Source organism: Anopheles coustani, chromosome 2 (assembly GCF_943734705.1).
Source record: "Anopheles coustani chromosome 2, idAnoCousDA_361_x.2, whole genome shotgun sequence".
NCBI lineage: Eukaryota > Metazoa > Arthropoda > Insecta > Diptera > Culicidae > Anopheles > Anopheles coustani.
The window spans coordinates 12,018,897-12,043,455 of NC_071289.1; the positions used below are offsets into that span (position 1 = coordinate 12,018,897).

At 40.4% G+C, this 24,559-nt stretch overlaps 1 protein-coding gene across 1 annotated transcript in view; it reads right to left on the minus strand.

Moving 5' to 3' along the window:
* Positions 1-24,559, minus strand: part of LOC131261860 (pseudouridylate synthase RPUSD2-like) — a 111,513-nt gene that overhangs the window by 19,114 nt on the left and 67,840 nt on the right. The window contains exons 2-5 of the mRNA XM_058263704.1: positions 11,184-11,273; positions 6,819-6,906; positions 6,502-6,724; positions 4,797-4,884 (exon numbers count right to left, since the gene is read on the minus strand). Of these exons, the coding sequence (XP_058119687.1) occupies positions 4,797-4,884; positions 6,502-6,724; positions 6,819-6,906; positions 11,184-11,273 (489 nt within the window). The remainder of the gene's footprint in view (positions 1-4,796; positions 4,885-6,501; positions 6,725-6,818; positions 6,907-11,183; positions 11,274-24,559) is intronic.

A 24,559-nucleotide genomic window follows, 5' to 3' on the forward strand; every position in this document is an offset into this window, starting at 1 on the left:
CATGACAATACAGGGGACCGCAACGTGGAATGTTGCGTTTTGCGTTTGCGAATGATTTATGTTACAGTGGGAAATAACTTCCTTCGTTCGTTCGTTCTTAGTTACCCTGGAATACATACATTTTTGACATTCACTAAACGGAATTTTACACACGGCTAAAATACCGAGTTAATAAACGAAAAGTTTTATGCTTGTGTCTGGTATCTTTGTGTGCTTGTGGCAATGGTTTTTGGCTACGTATGTTTACGTCAAACATAGCTCGCGGTCGGCGGCAAAATAGAACTGTTTTTCCTCTCATTTGAAATTGATGTTTTTAATGGCCCGTTGTTATGGGGTAACTGTAAAGTGTTCCTTTTTTCAATTTAACGCCTCGGATCGTAAAACCGATGTCAATGTCCGTGGAAATATTTTCCGAGGGTTTAGCGTTTTGAAACTTTCTTGTATTCGTTTCCATGACCTATCAGTGTCCAATGTGGTAAGAAATAGTTTATTTCTGCCACGGTCTGTTTGTGACGGGAAAGTTTGAAAACATAGTGTGTATGTATATGTGTGTGTGTGTGTTTATGTGTCTCTTGCGTGTTTGATGAGCGCATGTTCTTATGCATGAAGGGCTATAATGTCCAAGATACGCTTTCTTCGATGGATACAACGTTGCTTATGATGAATATTTTATCGTTTCAGTATACAACGATATTTTAACGAGGTACAAACACAAAACAAAGAAAATATATATAAAAAAAAACAACAACATCTTACTGACGCCACATTGCAGATGATACGGTCCAAATGTATCCCCCGGCTTAATGTTTATGGCGATTGGATTCATGTGAGCTACAAGCGACCATGCGTCTCCATTTTGGTGCTTTACCGGTTGTGATCTGCACTGGCCGATGTTGCTGCATTGCGCACAACTTTTATTAGTAGCAATATCAGTGTATTAATATAAAAGAAAAAAAACCTCACACATCACTCAAGACAACTGAGAAAACAATTTACTGCGGTAAAGATGCATCACGTTACCTCTGTATCGATTCGATAAGGTTCATCGATTAGTTTCATATAGTCTGCTCATTGTATTGGCCATTAAAGGTTAGATATTGTTAATTAGTCTTAAGCAAGCGTAATGAATTGTGAGTTTTCTGTTATCTTCTTTAAGCAGCAATTTGATTAGATTTCATTTACCAGAGAAACTGGATAAGGAAGAGAATAAAATAGATCTCATATGCTGTACAACCTAGTCCCAAAAATTTAATCCTGTATCTTCTTCCAAGTTAATAACCTCTGTGATCAACTTCTAAAAATTGACATCTAAAAACGCGACGGAACAAATATGTGTTCTTAAACCATTGTCGTGTCATAGAGTGCTGTTAAAGAACATAAAAGTTTAACCATGGCCCAGCGCAATCTCCGACTGTTCACGACATATTCCCACAAAGAGTTACAACAACTCGACTGTCCAAGGATTCTGTTTCATTTTGAATGGTCTGTGTGTAAATCGCAACCGATCTGATTTTATGGCGGTTTCCCTCAGTTTCTCTACATATTTTGCTTTATTGTCATGTGTATCTTTATTTACATAGCCACAGCCACACACACACACACCCTCAGTCACACATGAATACAATACATGTTGACTTTCCACTGATGTATGATCAGCTAATGCTCCCAACAACCAGCAAAAAAGCCCATCGGATATGATTTGCAATATTTTATTAGATTAAACTCAAATAGATTTATTGACGGAAAAGCGGAACACTCATAAACTGGGAGATTATAATTTTATCTTTCCCAATTCCCGTTCCACTCGCTTTCCCGGCTGGTTGTGCTAGCTTTTCATGCCACGTACGCCACGTACGTGTTGTTGTGAAGCTTTTACATCATAACATCGTGCGGAAGTGGAGTTTGTTTTTTTTCGGTGAGAGATGCGTGCAAGCTCCAGAGCAGATCCAGGACTATCTCGGATTCTGTTTGCCTCCAAAAACTGCTCGTAAATATTACGAGTTTGGGCGAGAGTCTCGTTTGCGAGAACGTCAACAATCAGTATCACAACGTGCTAATCGGAAAACGCTCGTGAAAAGTGAAAAATGAAAAAAATATACTAAATTTTTTATCATCAATCAGTGAACGGGAAACATAAATAAATGTGTTGATAAACCGTGATACTCTCTTTGAATAATTGTTCTTTGATCGATAGCTACTGTTAGTTGTCGAAATATAATATATTGGTAGATTATATGAAATAGAAATACTTTACTAGTTCAAATCCAGGCGTTCAAAAGACACGGAACACAAAGCAGTGGCGAGGACGTGACCTTTCAAGCGATTATCCTCATGCTCATCGCCATATTCCCAATGCACCGCTTCAACGACATCCGACAAAATGACAAGTTTGAACCGCCACCAAATTGAGCGTCTTCCTTGCACCGATTTCCGCTCTGAAACGTCACGTACGATTCCAAGATGACTCCCCAGCGAAATCAATCGAAAGCGGAAAAGACACTCCAGTTTTCGAGCCCGAAGGTTCGATGCACAATAGGAGTCGTTAGCAATGGTAGATAATCCTCCGTCGACATTGTTGCCAAAAATCGGGATTGGCAGACCAGTTGATATTTTTCCTTCCTTTTTCTTTCGATGAGCAAATTGAGCCAAATTTTCATCAACTTCTTCAGCCGGCTATCGTTGCCGGGATTTCGTTACTTTGAAATGTCAGGTCCCCGGGGAGGGTAGGTTGGTACGGGCAGAATGAGAAAATCCGCTCATATAAGTCAATTTAGGTTTTGATTTCACAATCACCGGCCACCAGTCTATTCCCCTTTCGAGACTTTCATGGTCTCGCAAATCTTTCCACTGCTGGGAGTTAATTCAGGCGCATTCTGCAGTTTCCCTGGACCAAACAAAATCCAACAAAACCCCGTTTGTACCTTTACATCGAGCTATCTGATCGAGCGAAGCACGGACGAGCATCATCCGAGCCAGAGCTCGAGATTATCTCGTGAGGTTTTCCACTCCCGTCCAAGAAAGCCATTATTTGTGCCCTTCTTATTTGTAGGCGAACTTTTATATTTCGCTTGAAATCATTGTTTGGCGGAAGAGGTTAACCAACGGATGTTACAAAACTAGAGCTTACTTGAGAAATCCGGGCCATGAGTTCGGGCGGAAAAAATAAAATAGCGAAGGTACAAAGAATTTGTTTGCCGTAACGAATATTTCATTCCGGGTTTCAAAGGATCCCAAAAGTTACGATAAAACCGGAAAAGGGTCCCTAGGAAACTGTGCTTGGTTTTCATCAGTAAACATGTTTTATTTATTTCACCTTCTGCTGGCCCATGATTGACCATTTTGCAGCTCTTTTTTATTTCCGGGATGAACGTGCTTAAAATTTTTACCCGCACCTAATTATTTCCTTATTACTTCGCTTACACTATTGTATATCCATCAGTTTGCCCACACAGAAGAGCATATTCATATTACAATTTGTTTTCATTAAAGAATTCTGGTTGAAACCTTTTGTGAATTTTTGTTTCCTTTTCAAACATTACTCTTATTGAAACCATTGGAATAAGGATAAATAACGATGTATATTAGTAAGCTTAACAATTTGTTTTGCTTTTGCTTCGGTTCTTTTAAAATTCCGTGAACAAAATGAACAATCCATCTTATTCGAATAGTTGCTCACATTTGCATTTTCCCGAAACCAGAATACGTACGGTTTGTGCAAACGATACACAATCAAACAGGAGCCAACACTCAATCTTCCTGGAAATGGAGCCAAATTAAGTGGTCAAGACCCATCTGTAAGCGACTGTCGTCGTCTCTCGTCATCGTCGGTTGCAACGCGTTGCAAGCAGAAGGAAAATGCATCCGGTACGGAATCTGGATGGTTGACAAGGGTGGGGGGGAGGAGAAAAACAAGGAAACAAAACAATGTCGGCTTACCAAGATAAATGGCCAATTTTCATGTGACACTGTGAGGCCCGGGCGGTCGAGTACGCTGTTGGCATACTTTTCGATCTTGCCTTTCCAGTGGATCGCTTTTGGCGTTGTTTTCGTATTTCCAGCGAAGGGATGAAAGCATTCTATATTGTACTTGGTTTCCGTTGTTTCCCTTTGGTTTTGTGTTTTTCTTAAAGTGTATTTCATATTGTATTTTTATTTTGCACACTTCTTTTTCCACCCGTTGATATATGCATGAAACAAACCGTCTGCTCGTTTTTCAGGAAACCTCGTTTTTAGAGCATACCATTTTTCTTGGGCAACGACGGGAAAAATTATTTTATGTGTAATCACCCCAATTTTCCTTGACAATACTGTCCCTTACGTTCGGGGCAAGGTCGTTTGATTCGAGCGATGGCAACAAAGGCTCATTGACGGGCTAGAATAGTCGCTTTTTTGGGTTTTTTAAAGTCATAATGAACACAGATTTCTGCTCATAAATTAAATATAAAATAAACTTTTGTATTTAGCGAAGATAGATTATTGTAATTAATCAAAAATATAAAGTTTTTCATATGTTCTTAGCTATTAATAAAACATAAAAAATACCATGCAGAAAAGCCTTGGTCACAACATTATATAAACACTTTCTCAAAAATCCTAATCAACTAAACGGCAACTATTGAACAAATGTTACGGGTTACAATAAGCAAGGGGTTAGCGGTAATATCAGCTTCATAACCAAATCAAACATACACGCAAGCGCCGTATCGGCGATAAGCGATGTAAAACGATTTAAACTACGAATGAAGTAAGGCTATCGGTATGAATTAAACAAAATGGCGGTCATTTAAGCCACTTACTGGTATAGATGCTGGTTTGTTCACAACCACAATATCGTCGTCCATGTGCACTATTGTGATTGGTTGACTAGTTACTGGAACTTCATGTCTGGAAAATACAACACTCACATGTAGATGATTTTGGTAAGGGTTTTCGGAAGTATAATCAACGATATAAATAAAAACGAAACGCAAGTCTAAAGCCGAGAAGATTAAAACACAGGAAGCAAAAAAAAAAACGAAACAAAATAAACACAAACCGAATGATTTACCCAAAGAGTGACTATCAAATGGTGGGGGGGAATGTATGTGAGTTTCTTCACTTGGTTTAAAAGCAATTGGACAATGGAGTAACAGGGACCATGGAGAAAAATGAAAGAAGAAGAGTGAAACATAAAATGTCTGTGTATCTCATAGGACAACTTTCTCAGGTAACATTATTCAACTTTACACATTCCCGAACTAACGATTACTGTTTATCGTTGCGGTACGGAAACGACTACACTAGCAACGCCAAAACACCACTGAAATGGATCGGCAACAAACTCAAGAGGAGCAACAAACTGCAATTCAGAACGACACCAATTATTAGAATTCGTTTTTACTTGTAGCTGCCTATTTTTCCGGAATATTTTTGTGGCATGTATCCTAGTTTTATCTTCGGCAATTGTGTTTGTTGCCAGTTAAATTTTATCGAATCAGTTTAGTTCAATATGCTTGTGTCATCTCACAAATGTTATGGAGCAACTTTGCATGTATTGTAAACAATTACTTGTGGTATATGAAACATACTATTGAACTTATTACTACAAAATATGGAGATATGTTTGCGAAACCTCAATTGGGTTTTAAAATATTGATACGTATTAATACACAATTCTTCTTTCATTTTTCTATACATAAAAGCAGGAAAGGAAAGGCGAGTAATGTAGGCGTAAAACAGGAACAAAAGCATAAATGCATATGGCTGTATGATAGCTTGTTTGTATGTTGAGGATATTCTACGAGCGTTCAAAAGAACAGGTTTCGGTCCCTTAATCGGCCAATCGCGAATATGTTATGTAGCTGGTTTTGATTGTATGTACATTTTGTTGCAAGTCGGCGTCTTACAAAGTTTTGCAAAACCATTCGTATCTGTACATTTTGTACTTCTGTAAGGCTTTAGCATAAATAATACCGTTTTCCATGTTTCATGTTTTCATCTTCTGTCGTTTGATAAGAGATCTGCATTATAGCATTAGGGTGAAGTTTTGCTATCACATTCTTTTGTTTTAACATACAATGTAGAGACAAGCGCGGTTTTCAAGAACGGACGAACAATTAGGTGCAAAAGTACGCTTCCACGGTCATTCAAGGGGGTTTCCAGTTGGGTTTAATTTTTTAGTATACTTAATTTCACTGTACAGGAATGTTTTTGAACCCTTCAGGCTGTACGCGAGCACGCAACGCAAAATTATTTTTAAAGGGGTGAATGAAAAAAAAGCATTGCTGCATACATTGCAATGTCTCGTTTGTTCAGATGAAGTTCTGTGATTTTTTTTTTAAATTTACAAACGGTCTGACTCAACACGAACATTCTATTCTACGGGAAAAGGAAGTGTAACTTAAGACGACCTTAAGATGGTATTTGAAAAAACAAAAACAATTTTGAAATCTATTTCGAAGAATTTTTTTTAGAAACAAAGTAGTTTGAGAAGTCAGTCATTAGTAAAATATGTTTAATTACCTGTGCACGATGTTTGCTAGGAGATCGTTATGCTTTAACCTATAATCTGTTGGCACTTTTTCATAGTTCACGGTCAGGGTACCTGCCTTGATGCACCGTTCGTACTCTTCGGCCGGATGGGCACGGAACTCACGGGCAAACACGTCCAAAATTTTCTCTCCAACCCAGCGCCCTTTCGTGAACGTCGTGAAGGTGAAGTAGTATGGATACACTTTCCGTAGGCCTGTGAAGCGAAGCAGTATTATTGATAACATAAAGTTTTTCCAGCCAGATATTCTTTTGAAAACTATAGACAGCTTCATTCGTTTGCTACTTACCGTTTTCAATGTAGTACGATGTTTCATGGTACCGTTCATCCGTGAATCCGGGTCGTTTAGCCTTCAATGCTTTGGTTTCCAGCTTAGCCTATCGAGTGAGACAGAGAGAGGGATAGAGAAAGAATCGAAAAATCAATCAATGCATATGGATCTTCAAATGAGGTTTCTTCACAGGAAACATAAACATGCATGCCTGGGAATAATATCTGACCATTAGCAGTCGTAAGGTAAAGGAAAAACGTTTTTCTTCCGAATCCTACAAAAACCCATGAGGTCAAGCAACTGGTCGTTAAGAAAGGTTCCAACCGGATGAACTGGTTTCCATCCGTAGCGAATGTTTGCTATTCTGCTGTTCAATCCGATGTGTCATCCAACACGGGTGGGCGTGATACGGGAAAAAGGTTGACGGAGGATGACTGTAATTAAGTGACAAGTTCCCCAAACCCATACAACCCCCAGGCTTCGGCCTATGGTTTTGACGAGATCTGTGCATGACAGCGTCTGCTGCCATTGGTCAAATGACGATTGACGATTCGGGAGCCACTCTAATGAGTTTGTGAACCTTACCGACATATCCTTCACGGCTGATATCGGCTTCGTCATCGGCTTCAAAAGGTAGGCGATTAGTTGAGATCAAACAGAGTCGACCCACCGTGTGCCATGCAGTGACAAGGATGAGGGTTCACTTCCGGGGGATATTGTATTAATTACGGCCAAGGGTTGCCTTCCGATATTTCCTGGAAACTGGACGTATTTGGCAATATGAAATCGTTCTGAATTTAAGGTAAGGTATCCTGATTTATAACAAAGTGAAAATTTAAAGATAATTTATTGAAGTTAACTGGGATTAAATTAGCAGTAGAATAAAACAAATCGTGGTTTACTATTTTATTATTTTCTCTATTTTATTAAAGGTTTGTGCTTGCAGCAGCAGATAAGGAAATTGTCCATGAGAGATGAAATGTCACAGCTGAAGTCTATAACAAAGGACACCGCAAATGAACAGAGGACATCATATTACAACTTTGTTTATCATAAACCAAGAGCACAGGAAGACAAAAAAAAGCCGCACGGAAAATAATGCACACTGGAAACTCGAATGCGTGTCCGCAACGCAAGCATATGCAGGAGAAGTTTTCCCGGTGCCTTTCTGCGCTGCACATCCTCTTGGAAACTTGCCGCATTTTCTTGTGTGCTGGACTAGAAAGCGGTACTAGTTTTTGCTTAGAGAAGAAAGTGAAATAGTTCGTTAGGCAAAAATTACATTCTCTTCGAGCGCGCTCGAACCGTAAGCCAAAGTTTTTCTTCGTCCCGAGCGAATGTAACACGTAGCGGTGCACTGCAGCAAGAACACATATACAAAGGATGGAGAGGTTTATCTTTAAGCAGTACGCTTGAAGGTGAGTATCCATGTTGCAACAGACCCATGTGGCCCAAAGCGAAACTACCTATCTCTACGGTTATTATGGTCAGAAGTGTGTGTACATGGAAAGAGATGTTTTCCACCATTTCTTATGCAAAACTTTAGAAAGCCGTGAAGGATGCACGATGCAGTTAAATAAAGCAGCAGGTTCTTAGTGTCATGTGGCTTCAATTCATTAACTTCCAGCCCGTTTTTCATTCGTACCAGCGAGGATATGTGAAAAGACGGTCTTTTCAATGCTAACCACGCAACTTCAACTAGCAACATCTTATACACGAGCAACAATAGGAATTGCAAGCGAAAGTAACTAGGCGTTTCAAGTGTATCGTTGTTTGAAGGGATGACAACAAGAGGCCCTTGGGAGACAAGTGGCATGCGGGGTGGGATTTTCTTTCTTCCAACAGTGAGAATTGTCACCCACGTTTCACCACCTATTTACAAAGCTTACGGTTGTCTTGTTGACTAAGTTTCAGGTTTAAAACTACCTTCGAGTGGATCCCGAATGACGCTCAATAGATGTTCGACTTCCTCCGCACGAAGTAAACGGGTGGCGATGAAGGGAAGGTCGAAGAAATTCGATAACATGTTGCAACAACTTGCTGCAACAAACCCAAAACCCCACCCACCGGCGGGCGCGATGAATAGGGAAACGAACAAGTTTTGCCGTACTGAAACCCCGTCAATGTTCTGCAGAGCCCTTAAGAACCCATTCAGCTGCGACTGTAATAACCGTAGCATGTTCATATAGGCAATATCGCTTTGTGTCTTTCTGCGGTAGATGTTGCAGTACTTTCTGCCGAGGGGCCGGTGTGATCGAACCGAATGTGCTTTCACAAAGAGAGTGAAGTGAAACTTTCCGTCAAGATGTGTATTATAGTAATAGACTTGATGGGTTGGAGAGTGTTTTTCTATGTTTTGTTAAATCATTCGCTTTACGTTAACGTAGTGTCGGGAGGTATTGTACATTTCAAAAGCATTAGATAGCATTGAAGAGTGAACGGTTAGCTTTAATGCGTAGTACTAAATGCAAAACAGTTTAAATCTCTTTACCAAATCGTGTGCTCGTGTAGTTTAGTTTATAGCAGGAAGGAATATACTTGGGTTGGATCGATGTAGTCATTTTTAAATTCTAAAAAATTCTTTAAAATACTATTATGGTACTGCTAGCAAATCCCGGGAACCAATAAACCAAAGCAACGCACCCATTCCTGCGGGAACTGAAAAGTAATTGCCAACCTTTTCTCTGCTACTTTTTTTTCCATTTTCCAAACGATGATCCGCGCAGTTTAATAAACCACTCGGTATCTCCCCGTTTCGCTCCGCAATTATCCGGCTCCCGGGATGCGGGATCATATTTTCCCAAGCCAGACACCATTCATTGTCGTCATAAACAATAATCTCCCCTCCGGGTCGGTCCACCTTTGGACCATTAGGTATCGCACATCGACCGAAACCGACTTGCCTCCGATGATAGTGGCGTGGCCTTGATGGAGGCGGTCGTTTTGTTCGACCGTTGCGCCGTACTAAGGTTTGGTTTTTTTTTTTTGTTTTTATTTTTCCTTTTCACCGCCTTCAGTATTTCTGTCGATGACCAAGCCCCTACGCAAAGCGGGGAAAATTTTTGCATTCATTGTATGCCCTGACGCCGAGCGGAATCTCGCCCAACCGAAGTACGCGGCCCCATGAAATATACAACAAGCCGCGCTGTCATACTTTTTCATTAGGCCTGTTTAATAACGCACCCTGTATTGTATAAATTAGCGATTTCAATTTCATCCGGACCAGCCGTTGTGAAGCTGGCTGTATTTACTCAATTCACTGTGGACGTTAGCGAAGCATCCCGCTCAACAGTTTGCATGTTGTGTGCGTGACCTATTTTAAAATTTACCCCACCAAGAGGCTCGACTGGTTCCGACCTTTGAGTTAGTTACTTTTTAAAGGGAAATTAACTACCCTAGGCTACAGTAAATTTAATATGTTAGGGCAAGGGGGCAGCACGCTATTCATACGTAACGAAGCGAATCTGTACTGCTCTTTGATGATATTGATTTTTAAACACATGATTTATGAGCTTTACGTGTTGGATGTACCGGTTCACGAGGAAGTTTTTTACGACTTTTGAAGAAAGAAAATAAAACTTGCATCAGGAAATTAAAATTTGAAAATAATGGATAAGTTATTCAGCTTAATTTTAGTATCAACAAAAGTGGATTAACAAGAAAACTTTGTGCTGAGAAAATTCCAAACTGTACAAACATCGCTTTACTTTATACTGCTGCATGCGAGACGCGCTATTTGATTTCATAGCTCATTGAACGTCCAAACAACAATTACAAAAACGTGTAATACAACAAAAAAATTAAATTAACCAACCATCATCCGAGTACTTTCCACCCCGACGCAATAGAGGGACCATTATCTTGATTGCTCTCGTCGAATACATCACCGTCGCGTGATGATGGTGTTTAATTAAAACGTGATCCAATATCCGATACGTGACAAAACACGTCTGATCGGTAATCGATTTTCAGCACGCATGGTGCGCTCCTCAGCGCAAGGTGAAGGCGGGCCCAGGGTGTTACTTTTCGATCAGGATCTTTAGAGCCAACCCATGCTGCCCGGATTCGGGGCAAGTATTCCTCGGCATGTAGTCGTCGGAGTGAAGCAGGTGCACCGCGCAGAGTGGCAAAAAATATCCCGAAATGGCACGACTGAGTTTGGCTGGCCTTCAAACTTCTATCGTGGCGTGCAATGGTTCAGTTTTCTTCACCAAAACAGGGCGGCGAGCAACAAGAAGGATGCTGCGCCAGATGCCCACGTAACGAGGCACACTCATACACCCACTTACAACGCACCTAAGCTGGCGGTGATAAATACATAGTGACACATTACAACACGCACACAGACAAGCTAAAACCACAGCGTCCTACGATGGTACGTACCTTTTTCAAATCCTTGACCGGTTCGCTTTCGTCCGCTTTTCGCTTCTCGGTTGAGGCCAGTTTCGTTTTTTCCTTCTCCGTCATGATAATCTGCGTAATGGAAATCGATGGCGGGCAGGAAACCGGAAGTGGTCGCAGTGGTTGGTGGTGGTGGTGGTGGTGGTGGAGGTGGTTGTGGGGATGATGGTTTCGGGCGTGTATCAGATGGCCGGGGTGAAGGCGGGGAGGATGGAAAATTGAAGACAAAAAGGAAAAGAAAGAAAATGCAAAATTAATCAAAACGAAACTTGGGACACAATTTTTAGTCGTTTTCTAATCTCTTCGGCTAGGGGTTTCCCTGGTCCCGAAATCTAAGGACGAAAGTGTTCTTCACAGGTATGGAAAGTATTAGATCGATTTTTCCAACGTAAAACAGGTGCTTTTATTTATTTTATGGGTTGTCTTCTTTCGGAACCTATGGAGGATGTTTGTAAGAAATTTTTAATGGAAGCTATATTGTTTAGCAAACAGCAGAAAAGTATTTCGATAAAGTAAATTTTTGTTTAAAATGAGTTTGTTTTGTGACCATAAGCACAAACAATTCATGTTGACAACAATTGCCGATGGTAAAAAAGCATGGTTAGTGATACTAGCCAGAATAATCAATAAAGTTTGGTATTCCAAGAAATAGAAGAAATATTACTCATAATTAGTAACCATATTACCTAGTATACTGTTTTCTTTTTCATGTTATATGTTTAAGAATTATCAACCAAGAAACATATAAAAATATTCGCAATGGCGTAAGGGAAAGGAGAGATTTAACCCGAAAATTCAACAGCATCGCCGATTTGTTCTCTATAGTTACTACCATTATAAATAATTTTGTAAGTATACTATTTAAAAAAATAAGTATTTCATATCAAAACATTAATAATCTTAAGAACCCAAACAACTAACAGGAACGGTACAAAACTTAAAACAATCCTGGAGCGATGATAATGGGATATCAACAACGAGGTGAATACGCCTTGCGGAAACATTTCGTTAAGCACCCAGAAGCCAGTGCCAACGAACTATCGGACACCCAGTTGAAAGTTTTACCTCGAGATTTAGGATTTTCTGCAGCATTTCATAGGATCGCATCATGCTCTTAAAATTAAAAACAAAAAGGAATGGAAACTGTTGAAATTGTTCGGGCAAGCGTTCACCTTTCCTCCCGACGGTAGCATTCAATTATTCTGCCATTTTCCACATCTTTTGCAACTATTTTCCAACCAAAGACCTCTTCAAGTCGCTTTCCAGGTGCAACGATGCCAAAAGGAAGACGAGCGGATAAAGTTGCTACGAAACGAAGAGGAACGTAAATCAAACAGCACCACTTCTGCCGCATTCAGCTTTGACCCTGGAGTGTATGCAATCCGGAATGGTAGGAAAAAGGAGCAAAACTGTATGTTGACCAAAAGTATTAGCTACTGTACGCTTGGGTTTTCGTTTGAGAAGGCCACGTGGGCGCAAATGCGAATCAACGTTGCCAACGTTGCAATGGACTCAGCGGAGGTGAGTCCAAGAAAGACTAACAGACGATAAAAGACAGTAGTCTTATGTTTTCTTACTAAAATGTTTCGTGAAGAAATTGGCAGACAAAACGAGTGTGATTTAAGTAAGAAGCAGCTCCATAGTCAATGTTTGTTGAAAGACCCTGTTGCATCGAGTTTCTGAGACAACTAAACGTCATAAAAACCTAACCAATCCGTCTAGCTTGGTGGTTGGTTCACAAGATGCTTATTTGTGTAGCTTGTATAACGTATGAATGGTGAGCCTACTGCAAAGCAAAGCAAGGACTTGCACTTTAGAAATATATTCGAATATCAACAGGTTGAAAAGGAGATTTTTTTTAAATACCACAAAAAACACCTAATGGATAGAGCGTGGCAATAAAGTTCATACAACTCCAGTGGTTGAACCGATAGGGGCTTAATTACGCTGTTTCGTTGTCTTGCATTCGAGACTTCAGAAGATTTGGAGGTTTGCAATTAGCAACAAACCATCAGTAAGTACATTCATGTCCTTACCTTGTCTGTATACTAGTTTATTGAGCCCTTCATTATTCTGTCCTAAAATAATACAGGTTTGGCCGATGTTGCCATAAAAGCTCGTTTCTCCATCTAAAAACATGATTAAATTCTCTCTGCCTTGATTACGAGACGTGCACTAGTCAACGGAACAATCAGCGTGTTCAGAAAATTCACTGATCAACCACTGATTCCAATCAAACTCATGCTCTCAAAATAGATCTAACGCTCCAGAATTGCACTTTGAATGCAGGCCCACGGTACGCGGTAGTTGATTTTGTGTATTTGATCCGAGATAACATTTTCGACGTACTTTAGACATCAAACTAACAGAATGAGCACATCCACAATGAACAAGATTCTGATTCGATCGGCGAACCAATGACAAACTGGTCTGCTTCATTCATCGATTTGCCACAAATAGTAATTACGTTGTTGAAATAAAATGTATAATAGTAAATACAAAATTCGGCAATGAAATTATTGTAGCAATACTGATATACTTTTTGATTAAACTGTGTGAAATATAGTTAAATATAGTTCACTGTATAAAACTGTGACAGTCTCAATTCATTTCAACTTATTCAATTTAATTTACTTTTACCATAAATCAATATATTGCACCACAAAAGATCATTAATAACCAAATTAACTCAGTATTTCATAAACTAGCCAGGATTTGAACCAACCTGAATCAACCAAAATAAGCTATTTATTTCTGTCCATCTGCACTACGCCATCCAGGTGGCGAATGGATGTAGATTCTCCGTACCAAATCAAAATTTCAGTGCATTTACCATCGAACTCAAAGCAAGAAATACAGAACGGACGGAGAAGGGAAAACCACATGTGCCTCAAGCAACATGGCCTTTCGGGTCGGTGGAGTAAATTATGGACGATCATGTATCGCGTCGAAAACGCACCATCGGAGGAAACTGCAAACAAACACCCGCGCGACGTGAGTTTATTTTCAAAACAGAAGTAAAACGATGCATAAATAAGATAACATTTGATTTAATGAAAAGTTAATTTACTCTCGCACATGCCAGCCGGTTGTCGGGCCATATTTCCCCTAATGATTCGCAAACGAAAAACGAAGCAACTGCATTGGTGCTACGTCTTATATGATAATCATTTGCGGGAATAGTATTAGAACGTCGAAGCATCAAATTGGATAAGTCGTTTGCAACTGGAAATATTTGCATTTCACATTGAGAATGAAACCGCTAATTCTTTCCAATACCAAACAACATCAAATACTGCACAAGGTGGTCCGACCAGCGATCAGTTGAGTCCGCACACGCGAATCACCCGGGTCCGTTCATAAATTTATCGTTTGCCATAAATCCGGTTTTGAAAATTTAATTGCCATTTCCGTGATTTCCATGACGGCACCTCAGCTTCACCTTCACCGAATGAGTTTCCCGCTCTTGAACCGGTGTGCTCGTGAGCGGAGGGAAATAGATGATTATTTCTGACAGCTACGAATCAAGGGGCACGCCATCGTACGCTCGAGATGGTGTTCGGTTTGTCGGGAAACAGGTAATCGGTATGAAACATGATACGCTGGCAGAAGGTAAATAAACAAATCTGACCAACCGATTCAATAAACTATACTCTCACAGTGAGGGTAAAACATGAGAAATACTTTTGGTCAAACACTAAGATAAATTTAAATTTATTACGCCATTCCTCGCGAAAGTGTTTTGTTCTGCAGAGCAAAATCATCAGATGGAAATTATACGCTGTTTTGTGAGTCAATCAAGCGAAAGGTACGCGTGCCAATGGGATGTTTGAGCGCTATGTGTGTGCAAGTATGGCCAGCCCATTGGCGCCCGCCAGTCAGTAGGTATATTTCCGAAAATGCTTGATGAGCAGAAGTTTGCCTGCCGACGTGAAACACATGTTCGAAGTTGTGAGTACTGGAGGCGGCAAACTTGGTGGATTTATTTTCGGAACTAACTTTGGCCCGACTACTTTCGGGTGGACTCATTTCTTCTTTTTTCAGCTCCATTTTCCTATTGCAGAATAACTCCCCATCGGAGTTCACAAATGATGGGTTTCAGCTCGCTGCTCCTTGCTTCAATGCCGAACGAGTAAGTAATTGTTGTTTTCCATTGCCACGCGGCTCAAACGTCGCCAATCCGAACCGCCACTCGGTGCCGTGCCAATGCAGTGGCAATCAAAAATCGGCCGACGTTTTTCGGCGTCCGACCCCGGCGTGGAAGCCTTATTTATGACGAGGCAAATTTTATTGCTTCGTTGTCGCCGCTTCAAACACTGCAGGGCGGCCGTCGAGTGGAGTCGTTGCAAAGAAAGGCACTCCTGGCGTTTCGAAAACGGGCCAGAAGGGAGTTAAATGGCGAAAAAGCGATAAAAATCAATATTTTTATTGTTTTAACAGCTCTGGAGTATTTGATTGACGTCCAAATTAGTACCCAAACTTTTCGAACTCAATATCCCGTGGCCGAAAGGAACCGAAAGGGGGTTTCGGTTAGAGGTTGTGGACGGGTGGCTTCACCAAGCGCCCGGAGTGCATGTTTGTTTGGAATGGTTAAATGCGTTTGGGATCCAAAACAAACAACTTAGCAACAGACCAGGCTTGTTGATGACAGCTTTGACTGTTGTTTGGAGTGGTGTTTGAAGCCATTCCGACAGCGAAAAAACAGTGCATGCAAATGATAACGCTATGAAATAAAAAAAAAGCTTATAAATTAATGATCGCAGGCGATGGATTATGACTGTTCCAATCGAACTGTCAAACATGAAAACTTGATTCGTAAAAGCGAATTCTCTTTTAGTGGCCCTAAAATTCTTCTGCTTGTCTTGCGTAACGGCCGTTTATTGAAAGGCCTTCAAATTTAAACTGTAACTATCGATTCACTTAATCATTTCTACTTTAAGCGTTAAAAAAATATGAGTGTACGCATTATGTAACATTCAAGTATGTGTAGAATAATCCAACTCGAATAGAAAAGGATACCGCAAAAGTATTTCAACACTAAGGGAGCTTGGTTTCCTCGTTCTATTCTTCCTTATTTGATTCCTTAAGGTTGTTATGAAATACGTAAATTTGCCACCAGGGTCTTCTCAGGCGAATTCAAATTTACAAAATGCACTAAAATATACCGTGCCCTACTTCTAGGTGGTAACAATAGGGTTGTTCAGGGAAAATCTTATTATCTACCCATTCCAAAACCCTACCCCTCCACTCGCGCCACTCGCATTCGCATTCGCCAGTGGAAACCAGAAGCAGAATCGAAAAAGCAAATCCCCCTAGTAAATATTCATTACACACATCCACGGCTCGGCAGAGGCTGTGCACCATATAATTTACCTATTTAAATTTTTACCCGCCCGTTGCTCGCCCAGTGGCAGACCGTTTTACAAGTATTAGGCTGTGCCTGTTCAAATCTGGGCCAAGCAACTTTACGTTCAGCAATCCCTAAAGATTCCTCACACATTTTGCCGACTGAGGCGACCGGAGCCAGAAGCTAAAGATATCTTATCCCTGGTTCTCGGGTGGTGATATTTCCTCTCCGCCGCTAGGTCTTCGGTCGCGTCGCCCAGACAAACGTTCCTCGTCGAGCGGAAAGGAATGAAATCTGAGCCACTCGCACCAACCAGAGCCTACCACCAGGCAAGAGCTGGTGGTGCCGCACCGGGTGGTGCAAGATTTATGGAGCTATATTTTATGAAATTATAATTATGTAGACAGAGAATAAACTTCTCACGATTCCTCTGACCGGTGGCGAAAGTCCACCGGAGGAACTCCCGGGAGAAAAATCTTCCGGAGTGTTTGCAGCAAGAATGGCTTGCAGACGACGGTCGGCCGGTGGACACCTTTTCGGCCCGGATGTTGGCATCGGTGTCCTTGGGCGAGAGCACTTTATGCGCGGCACTCGCCGGCGTTTCATGACACTAATTTTGGCGTTGAACTTTTCCCTATGAATTTTAAGTTGTAATTAAATTACACTCCATTCCACTATGTCAAGTTCAATTTACAAATTATGCGACGAGATAAGGATGCTCAACGGGTGACTGGTGCTTCCACTGTCAATCTGGTGCGATTTTGTGCGGTATGCGTTTGGGAGGCAAAACCAAAAATTTTTTGTTCATACAATTTTTTTGTGAGAACTGGAGAAAAAAAATTGAACACTTGAAGACAAGGTGTAAGAATATATATAGCACCTATGCGTACTTCTTTTCCGTTCGAAATTGGTTGAGACCCATCAAAAGAATGGTTCTTAACATGGTCGTCTTAAGGACCAAAAAATGCGAGACATAAATACAATTCAGAAGATACTAAAGTGGGTAGAGAAAATAATATTATTCACTGCCATGCAAACAAGCGACTGAGTAAAAAAAAAACGGTGCATTTAAACCACTCTTTGTCATAGACAGGCAAGAATAAGTGAAAAGTATAAAAAAATAAAACAGTCCTTTTTTCTGCCAACGTCTAGAAATAAAGAAGAAAATTTGCTTTAGGATTGTTTTGGAAAAGTTTGTTTGGCGAAACACCTATACTTAAAAAAAAAAAATCAAAAACCCGGCACTCGTTCACGCTGTGGCGAAAAGGAAGCTACCAACCGAGTACTTTCCATAAACTTTCACATTTCAGTGCAACTTACCGCGGGTATCGCGGACGTACACAACAAAGTGAAGAGGCTGAAAATGTCGGTATTTTCAACTTGTCGGACAGCCCCACCTTTGCTCCCGAATGCATTTCATTGCACAAATATTTCACCAAGAGAAGGAAGGGAATTTGAAAAGCCACACAGAAATAATGGTCGGAAAGCTAGCCTGGTATTCTTGCAATTTTTCTATGTCAAAGAGTTGGCTCCCTTTCCGATGCTAAATGTTGGGGAGTTTCAGTGGTTTTTGAAGCCGACAATCAAACATCAACCGACAAAGGTAGAAATGTTGTTGTTTTACCATTTCTTACCCACATTAATAGTGAACCAGCTTGTTTTCTCAAAGGACAATGCAACGGAGAACTTTATTTACTTTCGTTGTACCGGCTTAAAAGCAACGAAAGCTAACCCATTCCTTCCCCAGATCTGCATGTCTGTAAAGAAGGTTGTTTGTTCGAAAGCTAGGTAAGGAAATCCGAGGTTCAAGCGAATCGCAATGGGATTTTTTTGCTTGCTTGAATGAACTTGCGGAAGGTTAGGTGGCCACTTACTCACTCACTCCCGTTATTATGCAAATAGTGTGAGATAGGGCCTTGTAAATCCCGTTATAGTAGTGCAACAAACGCAAACAAATACAGAAGGCAGCAAAATTCAATTTAAAATAAATTTAATTTCATTTTAAGTCCTTTTTTAGCAATCCTTTAGCACCACGCCTAAGGATGGCATCTATACACTGGCTCTTTCACGTTGACTGAGGAGGGCAGACGTTTGAAGGGCTGAAGGACCAAGCAAACATTTTGCAACACTTCTTTGGCTTCCTTGTCGGTGCTTGTTCAGCCGGAGCCCAGCGCAAACATTCCGTATTGAAAGGGCATACACAGGAGAAATACATGCAGATACAGGTTTTGTTGGACAATCATGCAGATGCTCGTTTTTCTAGTCAATAATCAGGCCAACATGTACGGATGCCTCATCCTGCGGCTACGAGCAAAGTCGCTGGTGAAACGTGTTTCTATGATTGTTGGCATGTATTTCATTTCCTAACATCCTACAACTGTTTCAACTTTGGTTATCCTTTTACATACGGTCAAAACATACGTTCATAACATTTCAAAGATTCAAGGATATACCTTCGTCGTTAATACCTGCCTCATGGTTGTCCGTTGAAGCATGAAACACAATGAACAGGAGCGAACAAAGTATTTTACCAAAAAATATTATACATTATTTAAATAACAAAACTTTTGTAAAAAAAACCACAGTATTTAGTCCTTGCTTTAACTTTTCTTTCCAACCTCCTTATCAAGATATTTACAATGTTATTAATTCAAAGGGAACATCATCGTCATTCATTAGCGATTCATCCACATTTCCACTTTCTTCCGAACCTTCCTGTGAATAGAATTGCTCATAACTATAGACCATTTTTTCCCTCGCATTATTTCAAACATCTACATTTCAAGTTAGCCATGTTCTACACCGAAATTACGATTTCTATTTGGGGTTGGTAAATATTATTTCAGAAATTCCAGAATTTCTCAACATTTCCCTTACGAGTTTTAAATTTTCTTTGTTTTTTTTTCTCTTTATTTTAGAAGGATATAAAGGAATATAATTCTTCGTAAAGAGCCCCAATGGACAATCAGGTCAAGCAAAACATGCTATCTGATTTACCTTGTTTTGGTGTTTGCTCTTTGCTTTGTTTGTAGACCCGCAAAGTTTAGCACCGTGCTAAGTTCTTCTCATTAATAATGATAATTTAATGGAAGGCCTGTCCCTTTGTTTGAGGATTACACTAAATGCGAAGGAATTATGCCGTGAGGAAGTAAGACTCCTTCATTGCGGGGAGCATTAACTTTAACATCCCTCTTTGGTTCATTTTCTATCATAGCAAGCAAAATTGCAAGTAGCTCAGGAAATTTCACTGCTGCTTTTCTAAAAATACCATTGGTGGTTTTTACTTTACATTAGTTTGTAAGCTATTATATTTTCTGGAATCTATATTGTAGACCTCATCGTTCATAGGTGTTAAATAAATATACCACAAAAAAATCAAAGATTAACACAATTACAATTTTTGTAGCATATGCACTAAACACTAACTAGAAAGAATGGAGGCGCATGGTGCTTCATCTTTGACTACAGGAGGAAAATAGAGTCACTCTTTTGGTATGATATGTTTTTACACGATTTAATAAACACAGCATGTCCTCGATTTGTATGGAGCTATTAACGGAACATTTTAACGGACATAACTACTTTTTATAACATTCAGGTCGAGTTGCCCCTTGCAACTCAATGCAATAGAAACGCGTTGGGCTGCGCAGTGACAAATGATATTTCATAGGAAAGGTTAGGATTTACATCAAAACATGTAAAAAACATATATCATGTTCTCTGCTCCTTTCCATTTAATACGGACTCAATTTTCATCGCAGACGGCCTGTCGCTTCCGCGAAGGTATTCAAATGACTTTTCCACGGGCCGACCATGAACGTCCTTCAACGGTTTTGATGCATATCTATTCGAAACATTTACTACGACCGTCTTTGTTCGTTGCGATACTCTTGCAAGCATATATCATAATCTATGAAAGCGGAGCGTGTGTGACTCACAGGCACGACGACGAGGGGTTCCAAGAAATAAGGCGCCTGTCGCTCAACTGCAACCGAAGGCAACCGTGCATGTCGAATGCTTACCCGTTTGCCTTTAGCTACGCTGCATTCGCGTCCAAGTCCCCCGTTTGGCAGCAACTTTCCTTTTACCCATACAGTATTCTCAACGAAGCACTCCACCTTTCAAAGGGAAAAGCAGGAGGTTTACATTCACGCCGGTTCTAGCATTTGCGCATCAACACCCACCAAAATGGTTCCCGTGAGCTTGAAACGTTCGTTGCCGCTCCGAGGGACAGGCCGGGCTAGCATCTGCCGCGCCTTACAGCTCTACCACTTCACTAGCCCGGCAGAAGGGGAGGAAATAAAGTAAAATGAAATATGCAAAGCCGTTTTCATTCGGCCTTAACACGTAAAATATTGGAAACCATCGGATGGTTGAGTGGCGCCTCCATAAGTTGAAGCCTGTGGTGAAGCAAAAATGGAGCTTTTGCTTCCTTCACTAAAGGAAGAGTAGAAACTTTGCAAGCCAAAAGAGTGGCGCTGTGAGCCATCCATCCAAGAAGAAACTACTTTTCACTGACGAACGAGTTCATATTTTACCACCAACAGAAATGAAACATTGCGATACAATTTAAACTGCTTCGGCGAACCATAAATTTGGATGTATTCGGTCCGAAGAGTGATAGGACGGACAAGGTAATAAAATGACAAAATACTTCATGTAGCTGATTGCGTGTGTACAGAAAGGATGACAAATTGTATCACGAGCACAATTTATCAAGCCATAAGCAAGCTTCATACGCGATGGGTTCAATATAGAACAGAAGAGTGCAACGATTTGTGCAACATGTGAATCGCAAGTTAATTATACACGCACATTAGAAAACTCACTTGTGCAAAACCGCGCATTCTTGTGTAGAGCATTTTGAATAAACCATCCACCAATAAATAACTTCCATGCAAAGTTATCGAGGGTTGGGTTGTGTGAGTACATTCTGACCAGGTATTGAATAACTGCGTTCCAGGCCAATATGATATTGGGATGGAACGCAAAAAATACGGTGGTTAATTATCGTTAATTATGTGCAACAGCTATTCGAAAGAGAAATTCTGTAGTTTTCAGCTCAATATGTTGAAAACGAATGTTCAAAGTTACCAATCCATCGTAAGTTGTATTTTACCTTTTAGTTCTTTCCTAACTAGGATTCTAGCGGCGATAAACAGGAATTTGTATGGCGAATAATTTGAATGGGAATACGTACATAATAATTGCTGGTTATTCGTTAAGATTTACAGACTGTTATTAAAAAATAAAAATGATTTAAACTGAAGTTTGACATGTTGTGTGTTGTGTGTTGAGGATACTTTAAAAAATTCGACATAAAACTTTTCCCCTGCTGTTTTCCCTTTATCATCTACAACTACTGGTGTGGTTTTCCTGAATGACATTGGAGCACATGGTTCTTACCTGAAAATAGAAGAACATTAAAAATAATTAATCATTCGGTAGTGTGGCTTTTTTCTTGTAATTATTCATTAATTAACCTATTTATACATGTCTATTTGTTATTTGGTAACATGTGCAGAAGAACACCGACCCACGACCCAGTACATTAGGAACGTGCGATTATTGTCTTTGTTTTCGTTGCTCAAGGTCCACGACGCTTGACGGCATCTCCTACCTATCTGCCCTTGTATATTGTGTTTTCGTAATGGGTCTTTACCGGTCGGGAATTCGGGAACATGGCCCACCACATTTTTGAATTCATGGGAGTAATTAATTTTCGAACTACAGCAAATCTCCCGAGGGTGCGGGGAATCGAAAATAAAACAAACGATCAGAAAGAGCGATCGCCGGAAGACAGAACAGCACGAGTCAGGAAACAGGGATGAAAAATAACTAGCAGTGAACTACTAGCGTTGAATTAAACATTCGGAGAAAGAAAAGAATGCTCAAACAATGCGGGATACGACACACAAAAGCTGACAGAACCATTAGTCGAGCGAGGTGATGGGAAAGGGGCAAAAAAAAAAACACCCCGACCCACATCCAACAGGAAACGGCTCACGCAATCGACCATTTCGGTAATCGCGAGGTCGAGCGTGGTGGCGGTCTGTTTATTTTTAGGATCTCTTCCTCTAACTTCCTCCCTTCCCAAACTAGGCTGGCCGCGGTCACGTCTTTCGCACATGGACGCCGGGATGCGGTAACTCGAAAGCAACATAAAAAAAATAGTTAAAACTGGTGAACGATACCGATGGAAAACGAACCGTTTCCCTCAAACCCCAAAACCATGCGAGTTTTCAATGGAGCAGCATGGTCGCTCACGGCATGACCGGGGCGACTCGTTAAGGTTAGTAAAAAATGCGAACAAAACACACAAAAAAACAGGAAAATTTCCTGAAAACAACACACATTTTCGACCGCCAACAGCAAATCACAAGGCACAACGTGGTTGTCCGCCGTGGATCAAGGGTTCTGTAGATTCAGCTAAGCCGACACGACATTGGAATCATCATCTGCTGACATTACGGCCCCATTTGAGGTGGGCGAAAAATCGGCACAGCAAAACCAACTCCCAAATCATTGACGAAACAACTAGCCGACCTAGAACAATGTAACAACTAAACCATATAATAAAAACCGACATGAACGAGCGTGGGTGAATGAATAAAACCATAACGACGATTACATTAGAATACGCTTTCAACGAAACCACAACAATAACATTTTTCCATTGTGAGCAGTTGAGCCATACGCTAAATGGTTGTTCCTATATTAATTTGACCAACACAGCAGATTTATATCGAAATTGAAAACCAATAATGAATAGCAACTTAAAATCAACACCAACATATGTAAATCCTTAATAATGAAAGTGAAAATGTTATAACCTAAACTGTCTAGTAAAATTATTGACTTGTTCTAAATAGATACTATCACAACAGATCCATAATTCATTCTCCTGTAAAAATGTGCATATGCAAACAACTTTTAGCTTATTTGGTATTGTTCCATAAGGATTACGGGACCAGGACAATAAATTCAACCCCTGTCAGATTGCATAGGGTAAAAAATATATTCCCCATTTTATCGAGGAAGAGTTATAAAAACCAGAAACACACAATATAAACATAAATCAAAAATTTAGCCCCGAATGGCGGAAAAAGAAATATTAATTTACCCTACCCTCTAGTTATCACTCCTGTTACTTTGCTTTAACGTTAGGAAGCGTTGCTCGATCGATGCGATACCGGAAAGTATGCAGATCAGTTTGAGTACGGACAGACAAGCTTAGGTGTGGCGTTGGAGGTGTCGCTTTTTTTTCGGCTACACCCTGGTGTTTGTTGCTCCCGGGCTCAGATGACCCCATAGGAAAGCCGGTGTGAAATGGGACCAGCAAAGCATCACAGTTATCTTGCATGCAGTGGAACCTTTTTTTGTTACATATCAGTTATCGGCCACCGGTTCGGGGCTACTGTGGCAAATCGGAAAAGGCTCACTTTCCGACCGGCTGCCCACTCTGTCGGGCCTGCCGAAAAAAAGGGCTTCGACTAGAACAGATATCAAGATAAATGGTATTAAATATTTCCTTTGATTTATGATTCACGGTCGCCACAGACGGAAGCACAACCGGTGGTGGCGAGCTTGAATCCTTTAGCGTTAGGAGAGGCTCAAACAACCATTTGGGTGTAAAGTTGATATGATAAGGCGGTAGGTACGGCGGTGGTGAACTGTTAAGGGCACATCGAAAATAGGTGAGGACGCAGAAACCGAATATGGGTGCGTTATGGCTTCCTATTTCGAACCGGCCGAAAGTATAAAAGCTCGTCTAACACTTTTTGTGCAGAAGTAAATTTATGTATTGCAGTAAAACGACCCATGTGATAAGAGATTCTTATGAGTGAAAATGTGTAGATAGAAAGAGGGACCCTTTTTTAAATAAGTGAACCGAAACCAACAGGAAAAAGTGACGTGTATGTAATACAGTATTTGAAAATTTAAAATAAACTGTTTGGTTTATGAAACTAATGAAAGTATTAAAAAATATGAATTGTTTTTATTTCAAAAC